The sequence below is a fragment of the Crinia signifera genome, chromosome 7 (assembly GCF_055691185.1).
Source record: "Crinia signifera chromosome 7, ASM5569118v1, whole genome shotgun sequence".
NCBI classification, from domain to species: domain Eukaryota; kingdom Metazoa; phylum Chordata; class Amphibia; order Anura; family Myobatrachidae; genus Crinia; species Crinia signifera.
This window is the reverse complement of record NC_139223.1, coordinates 192,627,936-192,642,926: the sequence shown is the minus strand read 5'-3', so window position 1 is coordinate 192,642,926 and position 14,991 is coordinate 192,627,936. Positions and strand designations below refer to the sequence as shown.

General features: G+C 43.8%; 1 protein-coding gene across 4 annotated transcripts in view; it reads right to left on the bottom strand.

The window, feature by feature from the left end:
• Positions 1-14,991, bottom strand: part of LOC146021000 (intelectin-1-like) — a 268,175-nt gene that overhangs the window by 191,587 nt on the left and 61,597 nt on the right. For 2 of the 4 annotated variants that reach the window (XM_083154756.1, XM_083154760.1), the window contains exons 1-2: positions 14,369-14,379; positions 14,225-14,291 (exon numbers count right to left, since the gene is read on the bottom strand). In XM_083154756.1, the coding sequence (XP_083010882.1) occupies positions 14,225-14,291; positions 14,369-14,371 (70 nt within the window). In that variant the 5' untranslated portion in view covers positions 14,372-14,379. Of the gene's footprint in view, positions 1-7,782; positions 7,927-14,224; positions 14,292-14,368; positions 14,380-14,991 lie in introns of those variants that run through there. The other 2 variants (XM_083154758.1, XM_083154757.1) reach the window with 2 other exon arrangements.

Sequence of the window (14,991 nt, the reverse complement as noted above, 5' to 3'; positions counted from 1 at the left end):
AATAGCTACCATAGGTGCAGCTGCTTTATAGTCCCAGAGCTGCAGCTGTTATGGGACCCTGGGGTAGATTTATTAAGCTTGGTGAAGTGATAAACGGTCTGGTTTTTATCACCGGCCAATCAGCTCTTACCTGTCATTTCTCAAACCAAGCCTGTAGCTTTACAGGTAGCAGCTGATTGGACGGTGATAAAAAACAGACAGTTTATCACTTCACCGAGCTTAATAAATCTACCCCCCCCCCCCCCCCCAGAGCTAAGACAGGCCACCTTCCATGTCACAGATGCATGTGTCAAATACATAAACCATCATTGGGTGATACTTAAGGGTCCTCACAAACATTTGCATTGGGTCCTACAGTATATCTAGATATATCCCTTCTCATTAGAATTTAGTATGAAATTATCTGGAGGGCATTAAAATGTGACATAATATGATCTAGGGCACTGTAATGCGACACAAAATGATGTGGAGGCACTAAAGTGTGGCATAATATTGATTAAGGCTCTGTATTGTGGCATAATAGGAACTGGGGATAATGTATGTCACAGTGGGCCAAGTGATAGAGGGTGATAAAGGACCAGCCAATAGGCTCCAGTCATTTTTCAAACTGTCTGTAGCATGACAGAAGATGATTGGCTGTTACTTAATCAACCTCTACTTTATTCACTTGTTAAGGCTTAATACATTTGTCCTAATGTGAATTGGGGTACTGTGTTGCATAATGTGCACTGGCAGCCCTACAGTGTAACATTGTATGAATCATACCTTGCTATGGTCCTTAAAATAAACTAAGGCAGAGCTATGGGGCATAACATTAACTAAGGCACTGCTGTGGTCTAGAAAATTAACTAGGGCACTATTATGGGGAATAACATTAACTGCTGTGGAAAGGGGTCTCTTTAGAAGCATTGGGAAAGGGGCCGTGTGTGTGTGTTTTCCTTTGGGGACAAATGTGATTGTTTTTTTTTTGGTGTGGACAAATTGAGTTTGTTTATTCAGTTTATGTGTACTGGTGGTGTTCGTTCGTATAGAGTTGCATTACAGATTTGGATTAACAGTAAACTGCTAGTCAGGCACTATTTTTTATATAGAAAATAGTCTACTACAACCATAATGTTGTATCTTGGCATACCTTTCTTTATTTCTTTTTTAAATAAATAATTTTATTGTGTTTTACAGTGGAAAACATCATAACATACAGAGCAGAAAATACATTGTCAGGAACGTATTAACATATAATCAGGTATTTCAAAAAATACGTGAGGAGAAAAATTATTGATGAAATCGAACGGAGAAGCATCATTAAGAGACATTTCAAACTATGTATTATTCCGTTGTCAGCAGTTTGTTACATTCAAAGTCTAATAAAGGTCAGTTTAACTGTTCTATGTTCCAGTGTCTCTTTTTAGACTGTTTCCTAGTTATTATGAATAAGCAAGGTAGCTGACCCAACGTCAACATTCTGAATAAAAAAATATAGATCTAGACACTTCTCCGTGGACTATTGTAGCATTCCAACAAAGCATTATAACACTTGGGTACTTATGTAGTATCGGGCGGTAGTATCTGGGCGCCCGATTTTGAAATCGGGTCCATCGCATACGACCATATCGCATGCGATGGACCCGATTTTTCCATAGGATTCAATGTTAAAATGGACAGAGTCCATTTTAACATGGAATTCAATGGGAAAAAGGGGTCCTTTTCATACCCCTACTATCCAAGTGGGCATGGAGTTGGATATAAACCTGTGGCGAGCGTAGCGAGCCACCGAGCCCGAAGCGTGGCGAGCCCCGCGAGGGGACGGTATTCTGTGTCCCCTCGCGGGGCTCGCTACGCTTCAGGCTCGGTACAGGTTTATATCCAACTCCATGCCCACTTGGATAGTAGGGGTATGAAAAGGACCCCTTTTTCCCATTGAATTCCATGTTAAAATGGACTCAGTCCATTTTAACATTGAATCCTATGGAAAAAAAAAATCGGGTCATCGCATGCGATATGGTCGTATGCGATATTGCATCTGATTGTATGCCTTAAGTTAAGGCATACAATCACAAAATCGGGCGCCCAGATACTACATAAGTACCAACACTTGTAATCATAAAACAAGAAAAAGGGGGGGGGGGGGGGGGACAGAACCGAACCACTTACTTCAATACATTTTATATATCTCCTTCTGTGTACCGTGTCAATACAAATGCAATTTTGACCTGAAACAGTCAATTACATCATGCGTAGGTAACAAGACTCCACACATTAGACGGTATATAAAACAGTGTTAAGCTGAAATCTGGTCGGAGAAGGAACCAGGATGTGGATTCAAATACTTTTTTTGTATTCGTCCCTGGTCCTGTTGATCAAGACTAAGAATGTACAACTCCCACTTTTTATAAAAGCGAGGAGCGCCTTTCTCTAGGTCTGCCCTCAAGGCATGTCGTTTGTAAAATAGTGTACTCAAGATGGCTTTCCTTAACTCCATGATGGAAGGGGAACTTCTGTGTATCCAGTGTGTAAGGATTAGCTTTTTGCTAATTGTTAAGATATTGGTCAAGACTGGTAAAGTCTGTGGTTTCTTAGGACCAAGGTCCCACACTTGAAAATATAAAAATAGGCATGCAGCCGGGTGCTTCTGGAGTTTCAGGGCGTAAGTACTATTTATAAAAGTAATCACCTTATCACAAAAGAATCTGATTTTCCTGCACTCCCAGTTATGGTAGTAGGAGGCATTGGATTTTTGGCATATGTAGCAAGATCCAGTGTCACTGAGGACAAAATGTGCCCTCTGCACTGGCGCTATGTATGCCCTATTTAGGAATTTTATGTGAGTCTCCTGTAAAGCAGCCAACTGCAAGTATCTCATGGTAAATGGGAATTTTTTAAAAAGACCAGCCGGCGCAGGGAGATCAGGGATATCCACCTGGTTTGGAGTTTCTGATGTTGAGATTCTTTCCCTGCTGCAATAAGATCCGAGTACAAATATCTAATCAGGTATCAGTTTAAGTGGGGAATGTAGGAGGGCAGCTTGGGAGTATGGGTGGAATAGCTGTTTTTCAAGGGAGGGGAGGTATATTCTGATCTGATTGTAAACCAGTCTATGATATATCTAAAGTGCGCTGCTTGAGAGAATGCTTGTATGTCAGGCATGCCAAATCCCCCATCAGTCTTATTGAGTTTTAGTCAGTTGTATGGTATACGGGCCTTTTTCCCCGCCCAGGTAAATTTAAGAAATAGTGACCTAAATCTTTGTAAATCTATATTGTGGAGCTGCAGTGGCAACATCTGCAAGAGGTAGGATAATTTAGGGAAGGCTATAGCCTTAATCACTGCCACTCTGCCCACCAAAGACAAGTCCATCCATCCAGTCAACAGCTTATCAATCGATGTATAGGAAGGGGGAATATTTGCATTGTAGAGGTCATTTAGTTTTTTAGGAATCAAGACTCACAGATATGTAAGTGTGTGTGAACAGACAGTAAACTGCGAAGTGAAAGAGGATGAATTGAAATATATAGAGGAGGCAGACAGGGGCAGTAGGCAGGATTTATCATAGTTTACCCGAAAACCTGAAAAATGTGAGAAGTGCAGCAAAATCTGTTGTATGGCAGGGATCGAGACGTGAGGATTAGATATAAATAAAAGTATATAGTCTGCAAATAAGCTTAATTTGACCTCGGAGGTGTTCACTCCTATTCCAGTAAAGACCTGCGAGGCTCTCAAGGTTATCACCAGGGGTTCTACTGCTAGAGCGAACAGCAGAGGTGACAAAGGGCACCTCTGTCTAGTTCCTCTGAACAGTGATTTGGGGCTGGACAAATAATTATTCATCAGGATTTGGGATGATGATATAGTAGTTTAATGGTACGGATGAAGTCCACCGGGAGCCCAAACCTCTCAATAGTGTAAAATAGGTGATCCCATGTGACCAGATCAAAAGCCTTCTCGGCATCTAGTGAAAGTAGTGCTTAAGGCCCAGGACTCCCAGTAGACTCCACCCATTGCATAACCGTCAAGGCCTTACATACATTAAGGACGGAATGGCGTCCCAAACGAAGCCCGTTTGGTCAGAGTGAACCAGGGAGGGAAGTTTAAATTTAAGTCTGTCTGCCAGGATTTTAGTGAAGATCTTGTAATCTGTATTTAAGAGGGAGATAGGTCGGTAGGAGCCAGGGAGGAGAGGGTCTCTACCAGGTTTGTGGATAATTTTAAGAATGGCCAAATTAAAATGTAACGGGGGAGAGGTGCCTTGTAGTATTGAGTTAGAGGGCAGACAGGGGTTTAGTTAGTTTGGGAGCAAGAAGTTTACACTATTCATTTGAGAGGCCATCCGGGCCTGGGGGATTTGCCTAATTTAAGTGACTTTATCGTGGCCAAGACCTCCTCCTCAGTTATGGGCGTCAGCAGAGAACTTGAGGAGTCTGCGTCTAGTGTGGGATGGGAGAGGGACTCCCAGAAGGTCTCCCTTTGCTGATCATTGTTAAGGGGTGGGGAGTAGAGTGCCTCGTAGAAGTTACAGAGCGTGTCAGTAATCTGTGGCCCAATATGGATCACTGTGCCGTCTGCCCTCTGGAGGCCACGCAACAAATTAGTTAGCAGTCGACTAGACCTATTCCCAGATTTGTGAAATCTGGCCTGTCACAAAAAATATGATTTTAGATTCTAGTTGTGATAATAAAGCATCAAAAAGGTTTTTTTGCTCATTATATTTAGCTTTATTGGCCAATGTGGGGGAATTTTGGAATGCCTAATATGCCTCAGTCAGTCCAGCCTGGGCCTCAAGATTTAATCTCTGGGAGTCTTTTTTATGTTTTGAGGTATAAGAGATAATATTACCCCGTAGTACTGGTTTGGACGCCTGCCAGAATAAAAGTGGGGATTCATTCTCTGTCTGGAGATTGTTATGCTTATAGTCCATCCAGGCCGCTTCCAGCATATTACGAAAGGATTGAGTGTCTGTCAGCTGGGATGGGAATCTCCACTGTCGAATCTGACCTTTATATACAAATGTCGCCAAAGCCACCCAACTTACCCCATGATCTGACAAAGTAATGGGTTCCAGTGCAGTTTCCATGACCTTAGGGAACAACGAAGAGGACATAAGAACGTAATCAATTCTAGAGAGGGAGCCATGTGTATTCTCTCTCGATGGGGTGGCATGCCCTCCACACGTCTATTAAATGTAGCTGGTTAAGGAGGTATTTAATACCATACTTTGGGTTGGAACGCCTAGTGGAAGTCGTGTCATTTCGGTCTAGGATAGTAGATGCCGTAAGTTTAACGTCACCTGCCAAAACTATATTTTGATGAGCGTAAGCGAGTCATTTAGTGGCTATGGTTATGAAAAACTGACTTTATTGGCATTTGACGCATACGCCAGGATATATCGGGTCTTATGGATAGTTATATCGACTATACAGAAACGTCCCTCGGGGTCAGTTTGAAGAGAGTGGGTCGTGACGGGGATGTGTCTTCTAATCAGTGTAACCACCCCTCTAGCCTTTGAATTATATGGGGCAGATGATAAGACCGACCATCCCAAAGTATTTAATTTTAGGATTTCTGCGGGAACCAAATGGGCCTCCTGTATAAATGCGATGTCTAAGCCTAACTTAAATAAATATAGAAGTATTTTTTTACACTTATCAGGGGAATGAAAACCCCCCCCCCCACACTGCTTCCCGCCTCTGTGTCCGGTGTCAAGACTCAGAGATCAGGTAAAACTTTTCAGGGGGAGCAGCCTGTGGGGTCCTGTTATTATATACAGGGGGAGCAGCCTGGAGGTGCATATATAATAATGTAATGGGGGGGGGGGGGGGGGCTGTTCCTGATCACGTTTCTCTGCTGTGCTGCTAGATTCTTAAAGATATACTAACTCATCTATCCAATGCACATAAACTATCTTTATAGATAATACACAAATATTAAAAATGAGCTGCAAAAACGTGTATCTGTGGGCAAAACACAAAGATATCTGCACAAGAACCAACCAAAAATGAGTACTGGTTTACTCACCACGCTTCGGGATGGCGTTGATAGTGGGGGTGGCATTAACAATGGGGGTGCATTATCACCCATCAGGGTGGCTGTACAATTAAAAATCAGGTCTGGGGGTGCATTTAACATACTAATCACCCATCAGGGTGACTGCCCAAAAAAAAAAAAAAAAAAAAAAGGGGGTACTTGTGTATTATCACGGCGCCCCCGATATTGATCGCACTATTTTTTGATCGCGTCGCATGCCATACACCCGATTCAATGCGATTTTATACGATGAAAAATTGTATAAGCACCCTAATGGGTGCTTACAATGTTAAATGCACCCCCACGCCACCCCCCACTATAGACGTGAACTCGAAGCGTGGCGAGCGCAGCGAGACCGGCGGTACGCGTCCTCCGACCTTTTCATACCCCCACTATCCACGTTGGCGTGGAGTTGACTTTACAAAGTGTGGCGAGCCCCGCATAACTTCACAGGTATACACGTCCGCTCGCCACGCTTCGGGCTCGGTGGCTCGCCACACTTTAAAAGATAAACTCCACGCCGACGTGGATAGTGGGGGTATGAAAAGGTCAGAGGACGCGTCGCTCCCCACGCTTCGGGTTCACGGTTATAGTGGGGGGGGTGGATTTAACATTGTAAGCACCCATTAGGGTGCTTATAGAAGTTATAATCGCATCCCATTGCATTGTATGCCATATACAATGGCATACAATTTTTTAATTGTATAACATTGGTGAACATCGTGCAATATCGCATCGCATGCCAAATTGTCTGCAATGCGATGGGCGCCGTGATGCTAGACAAGTACCAAAATCGGGTCTGATCGCATCGCATGCGATGCGACCCGATATGATAGACCCGATGCCATAAGATAAGTCGGTGGCGCCGTGCTAGGAAACAAGTACCCAAAAATGTTATTGTACAGTAGGTGGTGTTTCTGCACAGAAACATATAAAATACAATTACAGATTTGGATACACACACAAAAAAAGTGTATTAGAATATGATGGGCGCTCTTTAGTTGCTGAATGTGGTGGAACAGAGACAATGAATCGCTCATTTGCTGTGGGATGATCTGCATCTAGCATAGGGTTGGTGCAAGTTTCAATGGTGTAACTGATGGTAAAGACACACAAAGCAAGATTGCAGCACCTGTAGACACTGAAGGTGGGTGTCTCAGTCGTTGCACAAATGTTCCCTCCTTTAGCACCAGCATAAGCATAACTACATAGATGGGCCCGACTAAAGGATCCAGGTGCCCTAGGCTAATACACATGTAGCTCCCCTTGTAATGCTGCCAAACACACGTGTATGGGCGCTCAGGGACTCACCAGTCATACTGCCCATGTGTAGGTAATGAAGGTTATACAACTGGCATGTATGATCTAAAGCTTGTGGTGTGTGAAGGAGACTTTGGCTTTAGGCTGCCCAGCTGGCGCTGTAGCACAAAGTACATAAAGTAATGGTTCCATCAGTCACCTTAAGAACTTTAACCATCACAGTACATCAGGACGGGTGATAGCTGGCAAGCATGGAATAAATTAGTGCATTAATTGTATTCCTTAGCGGTCACCTGCAACACCCCCCTTCCCCCCCCCAACCCCCACCCCCCCACCCCCCTCAGTCCTGGCGCCCTATTTATTGGTTATTCAGGCCCGGTTTGCAGATACATTTGAAGCAAAAGATTCAAGGAAGGCTGTGATTGTACCTTTGAGGAGGAAGTATCCCACCCCCTTCATCATACCCCGGTTTTCCCTCTCAATCTGCCCCTGCACATTACTCACCTTTGGCACCATAGTGAGCCTGCTTAATTTCTTTGCAGCTCCGATACTTATTAATGTTGGAGTTGCTGAAACAATCAGAATCCTCATTCCAGCAGGCCAGTAGATTGAGGATGCTCAGCTTCTTCTCATGAAGGGCGGGGTTATCTAATAATATATAATAAATGTTAGATGTTACAGAAAGTTGGGGAGCAAGGCTCCGGCCTTCATGACTGGTTGTAAAAGACTGAAATCACATATAAAAGGACCAGGATGTACTTCTAAAGGGATTCCCAACAGTATGTGGATATATGGCCCTACACATGAATCATTCTTTTTTATTAAGATTAAATATTTCCTAAAACCCCTAAAAACTGAACATTTCCTACAACAGTCTGTACTACTCCCTTCAGAGAATAGATATTTTGTGGGTACCATTTAATGAAGCGGCCAGTTGAGGACCTGTGAAGCATCTATTTCTCAAACAAACGACTAATGTACTTGTATTATTGCTCAGTTGTTCACCGGGGCCTCCCACTTCTCTTTCTGCTCTGGTTAGAGCCTGTTTGTGCTGTTCACTGAAGGGAGTAGTACACACTGTTGTAGCAAAGGTTTAGTTTCTTGGCAATTTCTCGCATGGAATAGCCTTCATTTCTAAGAACAAGAATAGCCTTTTGAATTTCACGAGAGTTCTCCTTTTCTGGACATTTTGAGAGTATAATCCAACCCACAAATGTGGTACTCAACTAGCTTAAAGGAATAACAAGCAAACCCATTTTCAGCTATGCTAAGATAATTGCACAAGGGTTTTCTAATCATCCATTGGTCTTCTAAGTTCTAACACAATTAGCAAACACAATGAACCATTAGAACACTGGAGTGATGGTTTCTAGAAATGTGCCTCTATTCACCTATATAGATATTCCTTTAAAAGTCAGACATTTGCAGCTAGTATAGTCATTGTATAGAGTGTATTTCTATTTAATTCAATGTTAACTTCATTGAAAAAAAAAAGTGCTTTTCTTTAAAAAACAAGTGACCGCAAACTTTTGAACGGTAGTGTAAGCCAGTGGTGTCAAACTCATGGCCCTCCAGCTGTTGTGGAACTACACATCCCAGCATGCCCTGCCACAGTTTTAGCAATCCATTATTCATCCTGGGGCTAGGTCCATAGGAATGACCATGATCACTGCAGGCTAGAGTACTGTTTGAGCTGTTGACAAATCTGTATTTTCCACAAAAGAACAGATCATGAGACTCTACATGAACCCCACACTAACTTTTGAGGTATTGTTTTGCCCCTGTAGGACCGCAACTCATTGATAACTTTATACCAATCTTTTGGGGAATGAATTGGCAAATCTGGGATTACAACATTCTGGATTTTCAGGATCTCCTGACCCGGGCATCAGCAGAATGGGGAATTACCCCAATAGCTGTTTGATGTATGGGCCCTATTATCTTGAACCTCTCATACTTCATTTGGGGGTTGAGTCTTTATCTTAGCAGCTCCAATTCTTTGGAACTCGCTTCCTTAAGCAGTAAACTCCAGACACCTTCAAGTACAGGCTCAAGACTTATCTTTTTTAATCAGGTATTTCATTAGTGACACAGTAGTTTGAAACAGATTACTCTTTTCTGTAGCCTATCAATACTTTAGCCATACTTGCGTGCTCTCCCGGAATGGCCAAGAGGCTCCCGAAAAACAGGGATAAAATTGGAGAGAAAGAAAAGCATACTTACCTACCCACCCGGAATTGCTGGGAGGCTCAAAATCAGGTCAGCCTACTGGTCCCCTGGGAAGGTGTGCAAGTCCCCTGCAATCCCGCCAGCCTCCCAAATCCCCCCTCGGCAGGGGGTCCACAGGGACTTGATGCTGCGAATCACATCATTGTGGCCCCGCCCCCACTGTGCAATGCCTGCACCCACGTTTCACAGCGGGGGCATGGCCACACCCCTAAACAAGGCTCAGTTTGAGCACTGCCTCCTGTCCCCCCCCTTTCACACAAAAGTGTAGCTACGGTGGAGCTCAAGCTCCAGGTGATGTCACCTCGCATTGCGCCATGAAAGGGCTCACCCCCCACACCGCAGATCGGATCTGTGTTACCGATCTGTAGTGCTGCGCTCCTGGTCCCCTCTGACCTGTCCAACTGACTGCTGCGGTGCCAACGCCGCCGTACAGCAATACCTTTGTGCTGCCATGTAGCGCTGACACAGGCTATAGCCGGGCTCGGTAGCAGCACGTTATCACAGTGCGGTATGTGTGTGCCTGTGTACAGCAGCACCCGCCTCCTCCCTCTCTTCCTCCGAGTCGGACAGCAGTGTGAGTGGAGGAGGGGACGCTGCTCCTGCACATAATACACATGGCGGCCGACGGGAGCTGATAACAATAAGCCTGCCTCCTGCTCACCTTGATCTGTGCGGTACTTGCGGAAAACGGCTCCGTGCAAACGCTGTGACATTCCCCGCCGGTGAACAAGACACCCGGAATATTATCACGCATCAGACAGCTGGTCAATGAGGCGCAGGGTGCTGTAGCCCACAGGGTCACCTGGAGGAGATTGAAAGCTGGGCCACTACAAAAAACAGTGTTGGTACTTGTAGGACTAAGACCACCCCAGGAGCACTGCTGGCAGACATGGGGCACCTGGCTGTGTGGGTGCTGGGTGTCCTCCTGGGTGGAGGGGTTGCACGCCTCCTACTCTTCCAAACTCAACATTCCCAAACTCCTGCTTGTGTCAGTCTACCTCTTTTCTTATATCACAAATGAGTTCCTTTAAAGTACCCCAGTTTAAACGGTTGTATCCTGTCCCGCAGTATAACTGGACAATAGCTAGTTTGCATTTGCTAAACATATACAGTCTGTGCTAACTAGTATATGCTTAAATACCCTTTTGTCTTATTGTTCTGTTCAGGGCCGGCGCTACCCACTCAGCAGAGGATGCAAAGCAGGTAGGCGCCGTCCCTGCTGTGCATCCTCTGCTGTCCTCCGTGCCTGCCGGCTGCTGCTGCGCCTGTCACACTTCACCACAGGCAGCAGCGCCGGAGGCACAGCGATCCCTCCTTGCTCATTATCAGCTGGTCATCGGCAGGGTCCGAAAGGGGGCGGAGCTACTGGCGGAGGGGGCGTGGCTACAAGGGAGCAAGGCTGACTGAAGACACCAGGAAACAGGAGAGGATGAGCTGCCAGTTCCACCATTGTAAAGTGTGAGTGTACTAATGTCGGTAACTGATGTGGGCACTTGTGTAGGCAGCACTACTAATGTCGGCAACTGGTGTGGGCATGTGTATAGGCAGCGCTGCTAATGTCAGCAACTGGTGTGGGCACGTGTGTAGGCAGCGGTACTACTGTCGGCAACTGGTGTGGGCACGTGTAGAGGCAGCACTACTAATGTCGGCAACTGGTGTGGGCACGTGTAGAGGCAGCGCTACTAATGTCGGCAACTGGTGTGGGCATATGGTTACACAGTGCTACTACTGTCGGCAACTGATGTGGGCACTACTTGTAAGCAGAGCAACTACTTTTCGCAACTGGTGTGGGTGTTATGAATAAGCAACGCTACAAATGTGGGCATATGCAGGAGTACTCGGGGCATTATGTGTAGCATAATGTGTGTCAATGTCATATGGGCATTATAGTGCATGGCATATTATGTAAGGGGAATTACAGTGTGTGGCATAATGTGTAATGGGCATTATGGTGTTCTGCATACTGTGCAAGGGGCATCATGATGTGTGGCATTACGAATAATGTGCATTACTGTGTGTGGTTACTATAATGTGTTATGGGCTTTGAGGTGTGAAGCATAATGTGTTATGGGGATTATGGTGTTATTGGTACTTTTATGTGACCACGCCGGCGCGCACTGTCCCTATTTTTTCACACATGGCACCAAAATGGCTAGTTACGGCACGTGAATAAGATAGTGCTACTGTGTAGTGTAAATTGGAGTGGGAGCATTATTGTGTGGCCACACCCCTCCCTTTGTAAAGTTTGGGTGGGTGCAAGTTTATAGTTTGCAGGAGGGCGCCGAACCCCCTAGCACCGGCCCTGGTTCTGTTATTTGCATCCTGGGGTGTGAAGTACATTACTTTGTTTATACTTGGTTAATAAGGATGTATGGAACTGGGGGAATCAACATATCTCTATCTGCTAATTAGCATGCCTTAGATATATTTTGTCTCCTAAATTAATTAAATTGCATTTGATATGTTACAAAGTGGTCATTCATATTATTTAGTAAAACACAAGCTATACTACAATGTCTAAACATTAAACTCTGATATCCTAATTATTAAGCTATTCCTACTTTTATATATACACACACATACATAATATATACTATGGTTAAAGTCACATTACATTAAAGATGGTATAAAACAATATCTATATTTCTATGCAAGCCACTTGCCTATATGGCAACACCTGCTGTGCCGAAATCACAGGCGAGGTCAGATCCCTCACCCAAAATATCATGTGAAGGTAGCCCATATGACATTAGATGTGGCTGTTGCTGGAAAAGTAGGGACTGCATTGTTACATTTTGGGGATACTTAGGGGTAAATTTGCACAGATGTGAGTCAATTCTCAAGATGGGATACAATCTATTATCTTCAATAGATCCTCCCATCTTCAATAGAACTCCAATTTTAGGAAATTTACCCCTTATTTATTAATTTACAGTCTCTTATATAGCGCATACATATTCCGCAGCGCTTCACAGAGTATAGTTATTAGCAAAAACACATAACAAATTACAGCACAAGACCGTTTAGAACAAGTACATGGTTAATACGGATAGTTGCATCAGGGGACAGGACACTGAAGCAATCATCAGGGTGGCAGAGGTTTATATATTCTAAGAAAGGCACATGAGGAGAGAGGGCCCTGCTCGTGAGAGCTTACATTCTAAAAAGGGAGGGTTAGACACAATGTTCCCTCTAATTTTACGAAAGCTGTGTGCGGCTAAAGATTTTGGCTGTGCAACTTTGGAATGAAATTTACATTTTTGTGCGTCACATATATAACTGGAAAATTACGTTCAGCATTTGTGTTAACTTTACTTCAAAGTGATATTAAACATTTAAACATTCAAAATACAGTACACAATGTAGTTAATGGGTGAAACACACATTAATTGAGTCCACAACTGCAAAAAGGGACCACTGCTGCTTTGTGCGCTCAGTTGTAATGTCTGTGCGCATGCTCGTCAAGGTGTGTGCGCGCGCACAGCTTAGAGGGAACACTGGTTAGACAGACAGGGGTGACACAGAAGGGAAAGAGGTGAGCATAAACAGTAGGTTAGGATGAGAGATGGTTGGGTTTTATGCAGGAGGGTGGAAAGAGGTCAGCTTAGTCCTTGATATTTTAAGTCTGAAAATGAGCTGGGTCATCCAAGAGTAGACAGCAGAGAGACAGTTGGAGATATGAGTGAGGATAGAGGGGGAGCGGTCAGGAAAGGAGCGGTAGATTTCAGTGTTATCAGCATAGATGTGATCGTGGAAGTCGAGTGAGCAAATAAGCTCACCCAGAGAGGACATGTAGAGATAGAGAAGAGGGCCAAGAATAAAATTTTGGGGGACACCTAAAATCAATGGAAGAGCAGGACAGGTGAAGTCATTAGAGGTACAGCTGGGCATTTTCAAAACTGACAGTGCAAATACAATAATTAACAGGGATAGTAAAAGTTGTTTGCAGATGTAAAAATGATGATGTTATGGTTGAGTAGCCAGATTAAGCAGCCAGAGGTAGTATGTCGTGAGAATAAATTGAACTCACTCAAAAGCAGTCTTTGGTTTTCTCAGTTGTTGCTTCTGTCCCACTTCAGTGTAACGCCACAGTTATATTTTGATTATGCCGCACTTTAAAATGATGCACTCAAAACTATTATGCACACAGCTAAACCATGCACACAGCCTATGTAATGATCTTTAAATGCATCTGCACTCATTAATTGGACTCGCCCCACCCAATCCCAACCCCCCCCCCCTACTACAATGAATGGTAATAAAAGTTGCCTACATAAACATCCATGTATTCCAAGATAGCATGTGTCATTAAGAGTTATAAGATATTCCTCCCTTCACATAGGCAACAGAGATTTGCTTTTTAACTTGCAAAATTAAGTTTGTCAATAACACATTTCTGATATCTAAAGCAGTGTGCAGAATGATCAATTACCAAAGCATTTAAATACATCCAGCACCTGAGGTGTAATCATCTGCAGCCCAGCCAGACCAAGTATGTAGAATGCTGGTTACCTATGACAATATCAAATCAATCTAGGACAGAGGGTAGAATCATCTGCAGCCCAGCCAGACCAAGTATGTAGAACCCCTTAATATTTGCTGGTAGCAAGATGAGAACGTTACAATTTAGGGATCAATACAATGTAGAAACATCTTCATATCTGACAGAATAACAGATTATGCGCTATAGATGTAAATATTAATAGAATTGACTTACCACATGAGTCCCGAGCAGTGACTAGGCCGGCCAGCATGGCCACCAGCAGAATGTACACGGACACCTCCTATAGCAGAACATTTATTAATACATGTATAATACAGATATAAGTGTTCCATCACTCAGCAGTAAGTAGACTCTTACCATTCCTTTACTCGCTGTCCTGGGGAATGATGCTGTGGAATCACATTCCCTTTTATGCTGTAGCGTAGAACCGCCCACATTCCTCTTCCAAATGTCCAAATCTCTGGCCACACATCAGACCAACTTTCCTCCAACCATCCAACTAGTTGGTTGGATGGAATAAAAACCTGGTACTGGATGGGAGCAAATGTAATTTGTAATTAAGTAATTTGTTTCCAAAATCTGAAAATGGACAACAACTGTCACTCAGACAATGTACTATAGTTGGACCTATTTGATTTAAACAATTTCCCTGAATGTTTTTGTCCATTCTCCTGAGTTTGTGAGCAAATAGCTTATTGGCATTTGCTTCCATACAGTACCAGATTTTCAGTCCTAACAACCAACTAGTTGGATGGTTGGAGGAAAGTTGGTCTGATGTGTGGCCAGCATTAGGTTGGTAAATAATGGGCATATATCAGTTAGTACATTATCCATTCATCTCATGGGGAAATCCTGTTCGCTAATCCGGTGTTGCTTTTGAGCAAGTAGGCAAAGCACTCTCTTTATATTGTAATTTTTATTGTAATAAATGGCGCAAGTAACGATATGTGAAACTATTAACACTTAGGGACCCAGAAATT